The sequence below is a fragment of the Pristis pectinata genome, chromosome 16 (genome assembly GCF_009764475.1).
Source record: "Pristis pectinata isolate sPriPec2 chromosome 16, sPriPec2.1.pri, whole genome shotgun sequence".
NCBI lineage: Eukaryota > Metazoa > Chordata > Chondrichthyes > Rhinopristiformes > Pristidae > Pristis > Pristis pectinata.
The window spans coordinates 45,597,271-45,615,653 of record NC_067420.1 but is presented as its reverse complement, the minus strand read 5'-3'; the positions used below and the strand labels follow the sequence as shown (position 1 = coordinate 45,615,653).

General features: G+C 47.0%; 1 protein-coding gene across 2 annotated transcripts in view; it reads left to right on the top strand.

Annotated features, from left to right (window-relative positions):
• The window catches only part of mmp24 (matrix metallopeptidase 24), a 56,007-nt gene that overhangs the window by 26,204 nt on the left and 11,420 nt on the right, over nucleotides 1-18,383 (top strand). Inside the window, exons 2-4 of one of the 2 annotated variants that reach the window (XM_052031170.1) lie at nucleotides 1,170-1,318; nucleotides 9,687-9,803; nucleotides 13,502-13,803. In XM_052031170.1, the coding sequence (XP_051887130.1) occupies nucleotides 1,170-1,318; nucleotides 9,687-9,803; nucleotides 13,502-13,803 (568 nt within the window). The remainder of the gene's footprint in view (nucleotides 1-1,169; nucleotides 1,319-9,686; nucleotides 9,804-13,501; nucleotides 13,804-18,383) is intronic. The other variant, XM_052031171.1, reaches the window with a different exon arrangement.

The window sequence follows — 18,383 nt, the reverse complement described above, 5'->3', positions numbered from 1 at the left end:
TCCCAGCACTGATCCTTGTGGAACACCGCTGGTCATAGGCCTCCAATCAAAAATCTACCACTACCCTCTCTGTCTCCTTTGGCAGTCAATTTTGGATCCAACTTGCCATGGATCCTGTGTATATGACAGACAGCAAAGGTCCCAGCATGGATCCCTGTGATACACCACTGGCCATTGGCTTCCAATCACGAAAACAGCCCTCCACCATCCCCTCCAGACCTCCTATGACAGACTATCCCTGATCTACCCATCTCTCTGTCCCACCAGTGCGTTGAGGTAGTTTCCAGTAACTTCCTTACTACTGACTTTAGGTTTGTGTCCTGTGCCCAGTCCTTGCTGCATCAACCAGTGACCCAACAACCTGATGGCGCGCCCCCAGTCCCTGCTCCCAGCACATCTCAGTACAGAGTCTGTGACTGGGTAATCAGTGCCTATCTTTTCATAAACAGTCTTGGGGTATGGGGAGTGTGGATGTGTCAGAGATATTAGAGAGGAGTGACAGTTGTCACCCTGGAGGTGTGCCCCAACAGTGCAGGAGTGCCCACAAGTGACCCTGGCAGTGGGTTAAGATAAGATATCTTTATTAGTCACATGTACATTGAAACACATAGTGAAATACATCTTTTGCGTAGAATGTTCTGGGGGCAGCCTGCAAGTGTCGCCACGCTTCCAGCGCCAACATAGCATGTCCACAACTTCCTAACTTGCACATCTTTGGAATGTGGGAGGAAACCGGAGCACCCAGAGGAAACCCACACAGACACGGGGAGAACGTACAAACTGCTTATAGACAGTGGCCGGAATTGAACCCGGGTTGCTGGTGCTGTAAAGTGGTTAGCTTAATGCTATTCCAGTGTTATGCTAGTGGAGATCAGAGTGGGGTTCCCCAGCAGTGGGGAGGAAGTAACTGGGGAAATAGGAAATGATGAGGAAGTATGATTTCCCCTGTGGAGACCCATCAGGATGGGATGGTTGATGGGAGGTGCCATTTCTACATTCTGATCATCTCCAATTCTAATCTAGCAGGTTTGATGAACCAGATGCAGGATGTAGTAAGCCAGATGGGAGTGAGTTCTCAGACTCAGTAAATTGCAGCAGAGCTGCCTTGGGCATATGTTGAAGCTGCTGCTGGGCTAGGGTTTGGTAAACAAGATGTTTCTTTTTTGCAGAATTGGTTGAAGACCTATGGATATTTTCTGCCAGATGACCTCCGCACCTCAGCCCTGCGATCTGCTCACTCTATGCAAGCTGCCATTGCGGCAATGCAACGATTCTATAGGATTCCAGTCACTGGCGTCCTTGACGAGACCACCATTGAGTGAGTAAGCTGCAGATCATCCACCCACCCACGTCCATACTTCGCAATGTGTGCAATTGCACTTACAGCCATTGGCCAATTAATGGAGGCTTTGTTCCATCCACCAGTATGGTCAAACTCCGCCAGTGCCCAGCCACAAGCCAACTGTGTGTTGACAGCCTATTGCCTCCCTGAACTCGGTGTACTGGTGCTCAGAAGTGGCCAGTAGTACCAACAGCACCCTGTGTGTCAGCTGCCCCTCCAGCAGCAGTGGGCGTGAGTGGCAAGGACTGCACCAATGTGCAGAGCCATGGTACAAGCCTCGCATTGCTGGCTTTGGACACTGATGGCTCCACTCCACTCCCTGCCATGCACCAGCATTACTGGCCCAGAAGTGGGGATGCTGACATGTCCTTCCTTGTGTACAGGGATGAAGCCACATGGAGTCACGATAGACTGCAGCTGCTGGAATCTGGAGCAGCAATCAATCTGCTGGAGGAACTCAGCAGGTCGAGCAGCATCTGTGGGGGAGGGGGGAAGGAATTGTCGACGTTTTGGGCCAAAATCCTGCAGCAGTCCTGATGCAGGGTTTTGACCCAAAATCCAAAATGTCGACAATTCCTCCCACTCCCCCCCAACCCCCCCCCCCCCACACACAGATGCTGCTCGACCCGCTGAGTTCCTCCAGCAGATTGTTGAACTACATGGTGTCAAGTTATTGATCCAACCAGTACCTCTTGATGCGCACACACCTTGCGATAGACCTTATTCCTCTTGGCCATCACGTGAGTTTTTCGGTTGTATGTCACTTGGTGAATGGCCTCGTACTGAGCTGTAAATCTGCAATGGGTTTTGGGTCTGAAATACCAACTGTAACAGACAAAGGAACTTATTCCACATTGGAACATTAGAAGGAAGAGAAAAAGGAGCTACAACGGTAATTAGTCATACAGCACAGGAACGGGCCCTTCATCCACCTTGTCCATGCCGACCATTAAGTACTATACTAATCCCATTTACCAGCATTTGGTCTTTGACGTTTTGGCAATTCAAGTACTGGTCTAGGTACTAAAATGTTGTGAGATTACCTGCCGTCACCACCCACTCAGACCCTGCATTTCAGATTCCAACCATAAGACATAGGAGCAGAATTAGGCCATTCGACCCTTCAAGTCTGTGCCATCATTCGATCATGGCTGATTTATTTTTCCCTCTTAACCCCATTCTCCTGCCTTCTCCCTGTAACCTTTGACACCCTTACTAATCAAGAACCTATCAACCTCCACTTTAAATATACCCAATAACTTGACCTCCACAGCCGTCTGTAGCAATGAATTCCACAGATTCACCACCGTCTGGCTAAAGAAATTCCTCCTCATCTCAGTTCTAAAGGGACGTCCTTCTATTCTGAGGCTGTGCCCTCTGGTCCTAGACTCTCCCACTACTGGAAACATCCTCTCCATGTCCACTCTATCCAGGCCTTTCAATATTTGGTAGGTTTCAATGAGATCCCCCCTCATCCTTCTAAACTTCAGCGAATACAGACCCAGAGCCGTCAAACGTTCCTCATACGTTAACCCTTTCACACCTGGGATCATTGTTGTAAACGTCCACCAGACCCCCTCCAATGTCAGCATATCCTTCCTTGGATATGGGGCTCAAAAGTGCTCATAGTTCACCAAATGTGGTCTGACCAATGCCTTATGAAGCCTCAGCATTATATCTTTGCTTTTATATTCAAGTCCTCTTGAAATGAATGCTTACATTGCATTTGCCTTGCTGACTACTGACTCAACCTGCAAGTTAACCTTCAGGGAATCCTGCACGAAGACTCCTAAAGCCCTTTGCATCTCCAATTTCTGAATTCTCTCCCCGTTTTTAAAAAAACAATCTATGCTTTTATTCCTTCTACCTAAGTACCTGACCATTCACTTCCCTACGCTGTATTCCATCTGCCACATCTTTGCCCATTCTCCCAATTGTCTAAATCCTTCTGCAGACTCCCTGCTTCCTCAACACTACCTGCCCCTCCACCTATCTTTGTATCATCCGCAGACCTGACCACAAAACCATCAATTCCATCATCCAGATCATTAACATGTAACTAGATGGAAAAAAATCTTCCTTAAATCTCACCCTTCAATCTGTATCATCTAGTTTTCTCATCTCCCCTCTGCAATGGGGAAATGTTCCCAGTATCTATCCTATCTATGCCCCTTATAATTTTATGTACTCTCAACTTCTTTGGCCTCCTCTGTTCCAACAAAGATCTCGTGACTGAAACACTCCATCCGGGCAACATCTTTGCACACTCTTCAATGCAGTCACATCCTTCCTATAGTGTTGTGACCAGAACTGCGCGCACAGTGCTCCAGCTGTAACCTGACCAATGTCTGATAAAGTTGTGCAAAACCTCCCTGCTGTTGTATTCTAAGCCCTGGTTAATGAAGGCATGTATCCCATTTGTCGCCTTCATCACCTCTTCTGTCTACACTGCCATTTTCAGGGATTTGTACTCCAACATCCCTCTGTCCCTCAATACCTCTAGGGCCCTACTATTCATTGTCTACATCTTGTCCTTATTGGTCCTCTCAAAGTGCATCATTTTTGACTTATTAGGATTCACTTCCATCTAGTAGTGATATGGAAGCTTTCTATTACCGTTTAAAAAGGCAAGGATGTTCTTGTTGAGTTTTGCACCTACGATACAGACTCATTAGGGTAACAACATCAGTATTGAAATCCAAACATTAAAGAGCTGCAGAAGTTAATAATGGAAGCACAGGAGACTGCAGACGCTGGAGTCTGGAGCAAGGGTCTGTTGCAGGAACTCTGGGTTGAGCGACATCTGGGGGTGGGGGGGAGAGCTGAGGAGAGAAGGAATTGTTGACATTTCTGATTGAAACCCTGCATCAGCACTGAGAGGGGAGATGGCCAGGGTCCTCTTTGTACTGGCCATCTCCCTTCTCCACTTTTCGTCCTGCTGCAGGGTTTCGACCCAAAACCTCGACAATTCCTCCCCTCGACCCCACCCCGCCCCAAACAAGTGCTACTCGACCTGCTGAGTTCTTCCAGCAGCTTGTCCATTGTTGCAGGAGTTAATAATGTTGGGTGATTTGAAATATTCCAGATAAATGGGATAAAGTTAATGCATGGGGTCAATGTAGCAAACAGTTTGTTCACAAGGGATCAAGCTGTTCTAGTCATCAATGAAGGAAGCCTGGTTTGATTTAGTTATGGGAAATAAAGTATTCATGGGGACAGGGATAAAGAGGGTAGTAACTCAAAGCGAGGCATCAAGGAGATCTGTGCAGCTGAAACGTAACAGCGTAGCTTGGAACATACCTCACTTTGCCACAACTGTCAACTATGGGATTACCACCAGGAGCACCAGGTATACCTAATGATGAGGTGCCAGTGTGGTGGTGATGTTGCAACACAGGACTACACGTTACAGACAGTATAAAATACGTGACTAAGTGATCTCACAACCAATAGATTGGGTCAAAGCTCTGCAGTCCTGCCACATCTAGTTATGAATGATGGTGGACTATTTAAACAGCTAATGGGAGCTCTAATAGCACCTCACGCTGGGCGATAGTAGGGCCCAACAGGCAAGCACCAGGCTGAAGTATCTGCAGCATTGGTCAGCTAAAAGTGTGGAATCGATTTCTCAGGATCTTCCTGAGATCCCCACCATCACAGGATCCAATTTTTAATCAATTACTTCTACCCATTTCGATTCACTCCAAGAAGCAGCTGAGAGCACTTCATCTCACAAGGAAATGGGAGCTGGAGTAAGGCACCAGCTCTTCAAGCTGCCCCTCCATTTAATGTGATCATGGCTGATCTATGTCAGCCTCAACTCCTTTTCTGTGCCATTTATCCATAACCCTCTATTCCTCAATCTGTCAAATATTTATCAATCTCCACTTTAAATACACTAATGATTCCTTCACCCGCTGGGACAGAGAATTCCAGAGATTCATCAACCTCCTCCCCTTGCTATATCCCCTCATTTGAGACCCTCCCACTTGTGAAAACATCCCAACGTTTACCCTGTCAAGGATGAGGATCATGTATGTTTGAATAAGATCACCCCTCATTCTTCTAAACTTCAAAGGATACGGGCCAAAACTATTTACTCTCTTGACAGGACAACCCTCTCATCCCAGGAATTACCCTGGTGAATCTCCTTTCTAGTGCCTCCAAGATTACTATTTCTTTGTAGGTCAGGGGACCAAAACTCTGCACAGTACCAACATCCTCTAGAACTGGAACAAAACCTCCCTAGTCTTAAACTCCAACCTCTGCAATAAAGGCCAATGTGCCATTTTCCTTCTTAACTACTTGTTGTACCTGCCTGTTAGCTTTTTTTATGATTCATGCAGTGTTACATGTAGATCCCTTTGAGCCTCACTCATTTGCAGTCTCTCCACGTAGATAATAACTTGCCTTTTCATTTCTCTTACCGATGTGCATGACCTCACACTTCCCCACGTTAAATTCCATTTGCCAGTCTTTTACCTACTCACTCAATCTATATCCTGTTTAAGAATCACAGTATCCTTCTCACAACATGCCCTTCCACCTATTTTCATATCATTGGCAAATCTGGAAACCTTGCATACAGTTCCTTCCTCCAGGTCATTAACGTAAATAGTGAACAACTGAGAGCCTGGGGTGCTCCACTAGTTGCCTCCCTCCAGTCTGAAAAGGACCCATTTATTCCAACTCTGTTTTCTATGAGGCAGCCAGTTTTCAGTCCATGCCAACACTTCTGATACCATGGTCTTTTAATTAATGCACCAACCTCTGACATGGCACCTTGTCAAATGCCAATTGGAAATCTAAATGCACTAAATCTACAGGTTCCCCTCCATCAACTCTCCGTTATATCTTCAAAGAATTTTAGCAAATTTGTCAAACATGTACTGTTTATACCATGAGGCTTAATTATATATTTTTCCCTAATTGAGTAACTATTTCCTGTTTGATTATTGACTCTAGCATCTTGCCAATATTAGCTGTTTAAACTAATAGTCTGTAGTTCCCTGCCTTTTGCCTTTCTGTGTTGAACAAAAGAGTTGCACTGGCTATTTTCTAATCTTCTGGTATCCTCATCCTGGAGTTTAGCAAGTTAGAAACATTTCAACCAGTGAGTCCACTATCTCTGCAGCCACTTCCTTTAAAACCCGAGTGGGCAGTTCGGGCTCCTGGTGATGTCCACCTTTACCCCCCACTTTCTCCGATACTTAGTCATAGAGTCATACAGCACAGAAAAAGGCCCATCAGCCCAACTGGTCCACGCCGACCAAGATTCCCATCTAAACTGGTTCCATTTGGCCCACATCCCTCCTAAAGTTTTCCCATCCATGTACCTTTCCAAGTGCCTTTTAATGTACCTGCCTCAACCACTTCCTCTGGTAACTCATTCTATATACCGACCATTCTCTGGGTAAAAAAGTTGCCCCTCAGGTTCTTATTAAATCTCTCCCCTCTCACCTTAAATCTATGCCCTCTAGTTCTTGATTCCCCAACCCTGGGAAAAAGACTGGATGCACTCACCCTATCAATGCCCCTCATTTTATACACTTCTATAAGATCACTCCTCATTCTCTTATGCTCCAATGGGGGGGGAAGAGTCCCAACTTGCTCAACCTCTCTCCATAACTCAGTCCCTCTGTCTCGGCAACATCCTCAATCTCCTCTGCACTCTTTCCAGCTTAATGGTGCCTTTCCTGTGGCAGGGCGACCAAAACTGAACATAATCCAAATGCAGCCTCACCAACATCTTGTACAGTTGCACCATAACATTCCAACTTCTATACTCAGTGCCCTGACTGATGAAGGCCAGCACTCCACTTTCAGGGATCCATGTACTTGTACCTCTAGGTCCCTCTGTTCTGCAACACTCCCCAAGGCCCTACCATTCACTGTGAATATCCTGATTTGTCTTTCCAAAATGCAACTCCTCGCACTTGTCCAAATTAAACTCCATTTGCCATTTACCCAGCTGATCAGGATCCCTCTGTAAATCCTGATAATCATCTTCACTGTCATCAACACCACCTATTTTAGTGCTATCTGCAAACTTACTAACCATGCCTTGTACATTCTCATCCAAATCATTGGTATAGAGGGCAAATAGCAATGGGCCCAGCACCGAGCCCTGGGGAACACCACTGGTCATGGGCCTCCAGTGTGAAAAACAACCTTCCACCATCACCCTCTGCTTCCTACCATCAAGCCAATTGTGTATCCAATTAGCTAGATCCCATGCCATCTATTAATCTACTAAATATCCCATGCGATGGGGCCATTGTTGCTTGTTGTCTATATCAATGATCTAGATGGTAATGTGGTAAATTGGATCAGCAAGTTTGCTGATGACACTAAGAATGGAGAAAGCTTGCAGAGGTATCTGAACCAACTGAAAAAAGGGCCTGAAAATGGCAGATGGAATTCAATGCAGACAAGTGTGAGGTGTTGCATTTTGGAAGGACAAATCAAGGTAGGACGTACACAGTAAATGATAGGGTGCAGAGGAACAAAGGGATCTGGGAGTTCAGATATATAATTCCCTGAAAGTGGCGTCACAGGTGGACAGGGTTGTAAAAAAAAAAGGCTTTTGGCGTCCTGGCATTCATAAATCAAAGTATTGAGTATAGGAGTTGGGATGTCATGGTCAGGTTGTATAAGACATTGGTGAGGCCAAATTTGGAGTACTGTGTGCAGTTCTGGTCACCTAACTATAGGAAGGATATCAGTAAGATTGAAAGAGTGCAGAGAAGATTTACTAGAATGTTACCGGGTCTTCAGGAGTTGAATTACAGGGAAAGATTGAACAGGTTAGGGCTTTACTCCTTAGAGCGCAAAAGAATGAGGGGAGATTTGATAGAGGTTTACAAAATTATGAGGGGTATAGACAGAGTAAATGCGAGTAGGCTCTTTCCACCTAGATTAGGTGAGATAAGTATGAGAGGACATGGCTTTAGGGTGAAGGGGGAAAGGTTTGGGGGAACATTAGGGGGAACTTCTTCATGCAGAGTGGTGAAAGTGTGGAACGGGCTGCCATCTGATGTAGTAAATGCGAGCTCACTCTTGAGTTTTAAGAATAAATTGGATAGATACATGGACGGGAGAGGTCTGGAGGGTTATGGACTGGGCGCAGGTAAATGGGACTAGCGGAATACCGTTTCAGCACAGACTAGAAGGGCCGAATGGCCTGTTTTCTGTGCTGTAGTGTTCTATGGTTCTATGCCTATCCTTGCTAATCCCATTTGTCTAAGGTGCAGCAAATAATTAGGAAGGCTTAGGGGTATGTTGTCCTTCATTGCCAGAGGATTTGAGAATGGAAGCAAGGATGTCTTGCTTACAGGGTTTCTGAGTATCCCAGGGTTATCATCGGAAGCACCTTGGCACCCCATACTAAATACTCATCTCCCAATTCCCCACCTCCCTCCTCCCCCCCAGCTCCCTCCCTATCACACCCCCCCCCCCCCCCCCATCCTCCAGCACCACCACCGGTGCACATTGGCTGCAGTGTGTACCATCCACAAGGACCAAGGCAGTTACTTGCCTAGGCTTCTGTAGCAGTACCCCTGAGCATGCAGCCTCTGTCTTACCTGCTGCCCTTGTCATTCTTGGTGACCGAGAATCTCACAGCACAGGGCATTAGGCCAAGACCATCTTGGGTAGAGCTGGTCACTTTCCTCCGCTGGAGTTCTGAAATTTGTCCTTTGTGGGCTTCTCTCTAATCCCCTTGGGAAACTGCCCTCCAGGCAGCGAGACCAAGGTCATTCTCCATTCTCCCTCTGTTCCTCCACACACTATAAATTCTACTGCTAATTCGTAACTCCCTGCTGTAAATACATTGTACATGTCTTTTCACCAGGCTGGCTTTTTCCCAATTCTAGTCTGTTTCTTAATGTCTACTACAAATTTAAGTTTTGCAGAAGTTTGACATCGTGTCCAGTATGAAGTCTTGACCCAGAGGGGAGTGAATCCCTTTACATGAAGTCACTTACCACACAGAGTGGTTCACCCAGACTGAAGGAGAATAGGATAAACATTGGCAGCAGTTGGCTGAGAGCCTGCTGGCCCAGGTACACCAAGGCAAAGCAGTCCTCCCTCTGCTGTTCTGGGTAGGAGGCATTTTGATGCAAGCTCCTGTCTGACAGCAAATCTTCTGTCTACTGTTTCTCATCCTCACTGACAGCCTATGGCAAACCTTTGCCATCTGTTGAAGTGGAGCATCTGAGAGGGTAATGGTAGGTAGGGTGTGGCAGCCTTTTGCCTCAATTCCCAACCTCCTCCAGCAGGCAGCAAGTAGGTGCTTGTTGAACCACAATGCAATGACACTTTCCTTTGTTGTTTCTGCTTCTAGATGGATGAAGAAGCCTCGATGTGGAGTCGCTGATCAGCCTCGGGTCACTCGGAGACAGAGGAGTAAGCGCTATGCATTAACTGGGCAGAAGTGGAGACAGAAGCACATTACGTACAGGTACTGACACTTGGACTGGGGCCTCAGCCCTATGTCATGGAAAGGCATTGGCTCCATTCACCCACACACAGGTCCTTTGTCATAAATGGGTTTCTGCTGCAGTGGGAGGTCACCAGGTGACATATAACCAGAGCGAATGGAGGTGGTAATAGGTCTGTGGGGTCACTATTGCTACCTGTTTCAGTGGCTCAGTTTGTGTTGAGGATTATTCTGTTTTGGGCATCCACTGTTGCAATGAAATAACAATATTATGTTGGTTTTCTTGTATTCAAGTGTCCAATACATTTGACTAATACCTGTTGATGTGCTGTGGTAAATGAATGTATATGAGATCTTCCATCAGCCTATATAAATGTCCATAATTAGTTGGCAAGAGCACTGGCAGGAACACCACTTTACAATCCATTTATTTAATTCTACAAACTAACAGTGGTCTGAGGTCACTCCCAGCTGTGCATCTTGAATCTCTTGTGTAGAGGACCGGTGCACTTAGATGGCTTGTTCCAATACGGCTATGGGGCTGGCCCCTATCCAACAACGTCGCAAATTGTCCCGGTCATTTACCAAAAAAAGAGGACAAACCTATCCTGATCAGAACTACTGTTCGTTCATTAAGTACACGGGATGGTGAATTTGTGGAATTCTCCACCCTGAGGGTTGTAGGTACTTGGTTTTTGAGTATCTTCACACCATGGGTTGACGGAGAATGATGGGCAAGGGGCTCTGTAATGGGCTGCATCGAGTGGCCCAATCAGGCTCGTACTGCGGGTACCACTGATGCAGCAACTTGCACACAGATGTGGGGCAATCTTTCTCAATGCTGCCTCTTTGCAAAAGGGAAGCACATGGAAATGAATGGGGAGGGACCTGATGGTCATACGGTACAGGTATTGGCCCTTCAACCCAGCACGTCCATACAGACCATCAAGAACCCATTCATGCTGATCTCATTTACCAGCATTTACGTAGAACATGGATGTTGTGCTGATCTTGATGCCAATTTATACTAAATGTCCTCCTCCTGTGTATCATCCATATCCCTCCATTCCCTTCATATTCATGGGTCTATCTAAAAGCTTCTTAAACTTCACCAAACTGCCTGCTTCCACTACTACCCCGGTGACCCGTTCCACGTACCTACCACTCTCTGCGTATTTAAAAAGAAACTTGCCCTCATGTCACCTTTAAACTTCCCCCTCTAACCTTAAAAGCATGTCCTCTGGTGTTTGACATTTCTACCCTGGGGAACAGATTCTGACTGCCTACACTATCTGTGCCTCTCGTCATTTTAAAAACCTCTATCAGGTCTCCCCTCAGCCTCCGACACTCTCGGGAGAACAACCCAAGTTTGTCCAACCTTTCCTTATAGCTCATACTCTAATCCAGGCAACGTCCTGGTGAACCTCTTCTGCACCTTTTCCACAGTCTCCACATCCTGTAATGGGACAACCAGAACTGCACACAATACTCCAAGTGTGGTCTGACTAAAGTTTTATACAGCTGCAGCATGACTTCCTTACTCGTATAGTCAACACCCCGACCGATGAAGGCCAGCGTGCCGTATGCCTTCGTCACCACCTTATCCACTTGTGTAGACACTTTCAGTGAACTATGGACCTGGACCCCAAGACCCCTCTTTACCTCGATGCTGTTAAGACACCTACCATTAACTGTATTCTTTCTCCTTTCATTTGACCTCCCAAAGTGCAACACCTCACACTGCCTGGATTAAACTCCATCTGCCACATCTCTGCCTATATCTGTAACTGTCTATATCCCACTGTATTCTCTGATAGTCCTTTACACTGTCCACAGGTCCACCAATCTTGGTGTCATCTGCAAACTTGCTCATCCACCCGTCTACATTTTCATCCAAATCATTGACATATATCACACACAACAGAGGTCCCAGCACCGATCCTTGTGGAGCACCACTGGTCACGGACTTCCAGCCAGAATAACGGCCTTCCACCCCTACTCTCTCTTCTGTTGGTCCGTAGCCTTCTCGGCCTTGCTGATTCAAGAGCTTAAACGTCGTGAGAGTGCCTGCTCCATCACTTTCTCAAGCAGTGAGTTCCAGGTTGCAATCACCCTTCCATCCCATCTAATCTCTTACTCACTTTACACCTATCCCCTCTGGTCTTGGATGTCGGTTACAGGGGAAAATTTCTCACTATCCATCCTATCTGTGTTCCTCCATCCTATGTGTTCCTTGTAATTTGGTATATCTCCATCAGGCCCCCCCTCAGCTCCTTCTGCTCCAAGAAAAACAAACTCAGCCTGGCCAGATCTGTCCTTGTAAATGAACCGCTCCATCCCAGACAACACCCTGGTGAATCTCCTCTGCACCTTCTCCAGCACTATCACTTCTGATTGTATGGTGACTAGAACTGCGCACAGTACTCCAGCTGTGGCCTAATCCATGTTGTACCATGACCTCCCTGCTCTTGTATTCTATGCTCTAGCTAATGAAGGCAAGTATCCTGTATCTTGTCTTCACCACCTCATCTACCTGTGCTGCCACCTTTAGGGATCTATAGACATGTACACCGAGGTTCCTTTTTGTTCCTCAAGATTCCCTCAGTCCCTACCATTCATGGTGCATGTCCTAGCCTCATTAACTCCCCAGAATGCATCACTGATGATAAAAATCCATATCCTGGGGATCTTTAATTCACAGGGATCCCAACGCTGTGTGGTTTGTTCTTTGTTTACTGAGTGAAATGCAAGGGATGTAGATCATGACATTTTTGATCCAATCAGAAACGTGTGTCAAACATGTTGCTGACAACTGAAGGAAGTGCTGGCTGTCAGCCCACAATGACTGGTCCTGTTCCCAGTGGACGGAAATCCCACCAGTAGTGCCCACAAATGCCTGAAAACGTGCTGTGTGTGTGTCTGTTGCACAAAAATCGTGCACAATTTTTCTAGTCTTGAGGGTTCTAGTCTAGAATTAGAGGGTACAGTTTCAAGACAGATGAGGAGAAATTTCTTTACCCAGAGGGTGGTGAAATTGTGGAACTCCTTGCCACGCACAGCAGTGGAGGCCAGATCAGTGGGGGTGTTCAAGGAGGAGATAGACAGATATCTAAATAGTCAGGGTATCAAGGGATATGGGGATAAGGCTGGAAAATGGGATTAGAATAGTTTTTTTCTTTTTTTTTCTTTTTTTTCTTTTTTTTTCTTTTTCTTTTCTTTTTTTCTTTTTTTTCCCACCCCATTTCTTTTTCCCTTTTCCTTGGAGCAGACTCGATGGGCCGAATGGCCTGCTTCTGCTCCCTTGTCTTGTGATAATGAAATGATAAATGGCATAGCAGGTCATTTCGTCATGGAGCCATACTGGCTCCCTGTAGTGCAACATATTTGGTGCCATTGCCCATTCTGTCTCTAAGGTCTGATAAATCATTTTTCCTCGTGCTCAGAACCCAGGTCAGGGGCTTGGGGTGAGTGGGTGGGGATAGGCTGGTGATCCATGACACTGCTGGTTGGAGGTGTAGAGTAACCTGCTCATTTCCAGCCCTGAACCCTGGCTCAGCGTCTGTCTGGTCTGGCCGAGGTTCAGCAGGTGTTGGTGTGCCACCTGGGTGGTGGGAGTCCTACCCTGGGTTGGGGGAGAGTTGGTGGGGAGTGGAGGGGGGAATAGGCTGGTTTTCCCAGCTGTAATGTTTGCTTATGGTGCATTCTTTTCACCTCAACAGCATTCACAACTACACACCCAAGGTGGGAGAGCTCGAGACGCATCAAGCTATCCGCCGTGCGTTCAATGTCTGGCAGAAAGTCACTCCATTGACTTTTGAGGAGATTCCTTATGAGATGAAGAGTGACAGGAAGGAAGCAGACATTACGATTTTCTTTGCCTCTGGTTTCCATGGTGACAGCTCCCCTTTCGATGGGGAGGGAGGTTTCTTGGCACATGCTTACTTCCCTGGGCCTGGAATTGGCGGGGACACACATTTTGACTCAGATGAGCCATGGACATTGGGAAACTCCAATCACGATGGTTAGAGCATGCTTTCTTTAAATCCTATTATTACTTCAAGTGACTGATTAGAATAGTCCACAGACCTCGGCATCAGAGCCAAGGCAAAGGCTTCATAATCTTCCCCACAGAATGAGCAGATAAATGCCCTGGAGCAGCAGTGAAGACTTGGTCTTTGTTTTGTATTTACAGTTTCATGTTTCAGAGAGATTTTCCCCATCTGTAATTCTCGGTGGTTTGGCAGTGAGAGAGAGAACTGAGGGTGTCCTCGATCCAGTTGGTACATGCTGCTTGCTGATCCTCAAAGGTGTGGGAGAATGGCTGGGTTTCGTATCTGCTTCACTGATGATCAAAATGTACTAAAAACGCTGCACTATGTGAGCCAGTGAGTGGATCTTGGTGATAGACAAGCTTCAACTGCCTTTACCGATTTCACTGAAAACATTTATTCAGTTATTCCCTGAGAATCTGGGGTGGGGGTAAGTGGGGTTCCCTTGCTGCTTCGATGGAGCAGACACAGTTTTAATGAGGTTTTCCTCCCCAATACATGGGCAACAGAACCTCTGGGACAGAGTACATTAATTCACCAGTGGGTGTGAGAGGCAGAGTGTACCCCCTGTTTCTCTGAGAGATGGATTGGGTCATTTCTAAACCACCCATTCTCCTGCTTCCCTCTGTCTGACGGAAATATTTCCCCAATATTGTGACCAGTGTTCAACTTCTATTTTTACCTCTGATTTCTATATTAAAACAACCTTCCAGGCAGCCCAAGTGATATTGCACCTTCAGCCCAGAAGTGGGGCATTGGGCCCATCTGGTGTCCTGCCAATTGCATCTCACTCCAGCTTCATATCCCCCCTCCCCACTGTGTTTATCCAGCTTCTCTTCAAAGGAATTCTCTCAGCCATTCCCTGTGTGAGTGAGTGAGTTCTCCATTCACACTACTCTGGGTGAGAAGTGCTGCTGAATTCCTGCTGGACTTTGTTGATTCACAGTTGCCAGATCTACAGTGCTTCACAAACACCTTCTACATGCCTACATTTTTAAGCCCTTTTGCAATGTTCAGATTCCTGGTCCCTGAAGGAAAGCCTTGACCTATTCAGCCTTGTCAGATGCAGTGGGGAGATTGCCCACTGCAGTTTCTCTGAAAGGGGTGATGTCTGTGGAGGACCTGCTATGTTGGCATTCAGAGAGTGGAGATCTTCTCTCTGTGACATGTAATTGGTTTTGTAGAGAACATCCCCAGACATTATGCAGTGGAACCTGCAATTATTTACCCAGTTGTGTACTGAGGAGCGGTTAACCTAATCGCCCTGTTTGAGCGGTGCTGTGGCAATGGTCAGTACTTGGCCACATCTATCCACCCTTTCCTTACCCACATTATCCTCCTGTAATCTATGTGCCTCTCTACTTTGGTCTGCCGAGCTCTTTGTAACTGCACTGCCCTCTTTCCTTGAGCCCACTGACGTTTTGGTTGGTGCTTTGGCCACTCCTAGCAGCTAACTCCAAACCTTGGGCAGCACCCTGTCCCCAGACAAAGTTTCACACTGTTGTCTCAGTTGGACATTCAACTCTGAACTTCATTAGTCGCACCGTATTTGTGCAGTAATCCTGTGCAGATAGGGCTCTGTTTATACCCTCCCCACCCACACCACCCGATATTGTCCCAGTGGATAAGGTGGGAATTCACCTTCTGTCCTATTGACCCAAATCTGATCTCGCACCTTCCCAGGTGCCAGGATGTGAAGTAGGTCAAATTTCCTCCCACTTACGGTAGCGTAGTGGTTAGTGCGACGCTATTACAGCACCAGCGATTGGGGCTCGATTCCCGTCGCTGTCTGTAAGGAGTTTGTACATTCTCCCGTGTCTGCATGGGTTTCTGCCGGGTGCTCCAGTTTCCTCCCACATTCTAAAGACGTACGGGTAGGTTAATTTGGGGTTTAAAATGGGCGGTGCGGACTCGTTGGGCCAGAAGGGCCTGTTACCACGCTGTAAATAAATTTTTTAAAAAATTAACTCTGATTAAGCCCAACAATCCTCGATCAATAAATAGAAAATGCTGGAAATATTCAGTCTGGGCAACGTCTGTGGAGAGGAACAGCAAGTGTTTCAACTTGGTGACCTTCATCAGACCTCAATCCTGATGGAAGGTCTTTGTCTCTCTCTCCACAGCTGAGTAGTCCAGCATCTGCAGTGCCACCTGAGCTGGTGTGTAGAGCCTGACCCTTGGGTCACCCTCTGTCCACACATCTCCTTCCCAAGCTCGCTGTCCTACACTCTCCTGGGCAGCACAACATCTGGGCCCTAATCTGGGCTTCAGCACCTCCATGCTGGCTTGTAAAACACTGCCCAGCCCAAACCCAAACTCAATCTCATCCTGTGGCCAGGAGAGACCATTCAGCCCCTCCATCTGTGGTACCACCCAGGTTTTCAAACGGGAGTGTAAACCCTACCTGTGAGTCTGGTAAAATTGGGAGAAAGCTCAATCATTAAAACTTTTCATTCCACTCGGAGGGAAGGGCTGGGGATGTTGGGGGCGGAGATGGTGATCATTCTGAAGAGAGGCACTCAGAATAAAAATTCCAGAAGCACCAAATTAGATCTTGGCTGGTCAGTTTCACTCCATGTAGCTGCCCTGGCTCTGTACTCCTTAAAACCTTTACCCAATAAAGATCTATCAATCCCACTTGTAAAATCCCAGCATAGACATCGCTCATGTTTAAAGTTTAATTCCAAATCTGTCATCCCGGGCTGAGCCTGTGCCATCTTTGTTCATTTCTGACTACTGCCATAAAAAGAATGAGTTCTTACGTGCCCCTGGTCACTCAGCTTTGGGAAAGATTTCTTTCTAAGCAAATCCTTCTGCCCACTAGTTGACCGAGTCTGGCACCACCGTGTCCCAACACCAGACCCCAGCCCGGGCTGAGCCCCACACACGTGCGATTTGAGTTGGTTCAGTGGTTTCTCAGAGAGTTTGATTTTGCCAGGCCTTCCAATGCAGAAGTCTTTCTGCATTGCCCATGTAAAGTTCCCGGACTTGGCTCCAACTCTGCCCTGTCGTGACTGGCTGTGCCCCATTCTGCCGCCCTTTTCCCTGGATCCACAGCACCCCAGTGCTCCCAGTCTGCTCCTGCGGATCAAGTCTATTCCCGATTCTGTTTCCCCGTCAGCACTTTCTGCCTGGGAATTACTCTTCAGCCCTCAATCCACATTGCAGCCTCCCTGCATTCGAGATGGCTCTGAACAAATGTTTCTCTTCTACTTTCAGCCTGTGACTCATTTCCTCCTCTTTCCCTGAAGTGAGACCCATCATGACCTCCCCTCTGTGAAACACTTTGTGTGAAATGTGCTGTGAGAAAGTCATTCTGGTCACAGACTGCTCCAATGTGCCCAAGACAGAAGGAATTGATTGTCCAAACCCAGATAATTTGTTGTTCAGACTCGAGGGATGATTTTCCCTGCTCTGCGTGGAGATGGTTCACTCCAACTGTTTGATTCCAGTTCAATGACTTTCATTGAGCCTTGCAATGGTCAGAGTGCTGATCATGGGCTGACTGATGGCTGTGGGAGCAGAGTATCAGGCCTTAAATCTGGAGCCTTTGGGAAGTTAGAAGACTCATGGCTTTGGTGGGCTACCTAGAGTTCTGTTCCATCCTTCCATAACACACAAGATCCTGTCATATCCCCTTTAAATCCTTCCCCTCTCACCTTGAAGCTATGTCTTCTAGTTTTAGACTCCCCTATGCAGGGAAGGACGGTGAATGTCCACCCTATCATTACCCCTAATGTTATAAACCTCTAAGTCACCTCTCATTCTCCTTTGCTCCAGGGAAAACAGTCTCATCCTGTCCAGTTTCTCATAACTCAAGCCCCCAGTCCAGACGATATCCTTGTGAATCTTTCATACAGCTTCTCCAGCCTGGTGCCTGAGATGGACTTTTGGTGTTCTCTCTGTTTGACCCAGCTGTCCTGGAGTGTCCATAGGTCAGTGGAGTAGGTAGTGTTGTGACAGTGCTGGTTTATATGGTGAGCAGTCTCATCCAGAGCCCTGGTGTTTGCCAGCAGAATGGAATCAGTCAGGGGTACTGGCTCTAAGCAGGTTGATGGGAGGATGGTGAGCACTGTTCCAATCTGATGTTTGTTCTTGCCTGGGGCACTAAGTGACATGGCAATGTGGACCTGAGCCTTAACCCTGACGGGCCAGGTTCACCCGATGACACCTGCCAACAGTTTTTATCCATTTCTCTGTAACCTTGTTCGTCCAGTCCTGGCTTTTGTTTGGGAATCAGATTGGTGGTGGAGTCGGATACAGTCACTGGGCAAAGCAGAGAAGGGTACAGAACTTATGGGGTAAATGGGATTAGTGGGCCAAAGGGTTGGCATGGACGTGGTGGGCTGAAGGGCCTGTGTCTGTGCCGTACATCTCTGACTCGACTTCACATTCGAAAGTGTCCATCTCGGCACCATCAATTCACTGTGATGACGTTGTCTTTCCCCTGTTCAGAGCTTTTTGACTGTCCAAACCCAGATAACTTGTCAGATTCGGAGGGTGATTAATGCAGGGCTCATCCCTTGCCCCCGCTAACTCTCTCGCTTTCTAA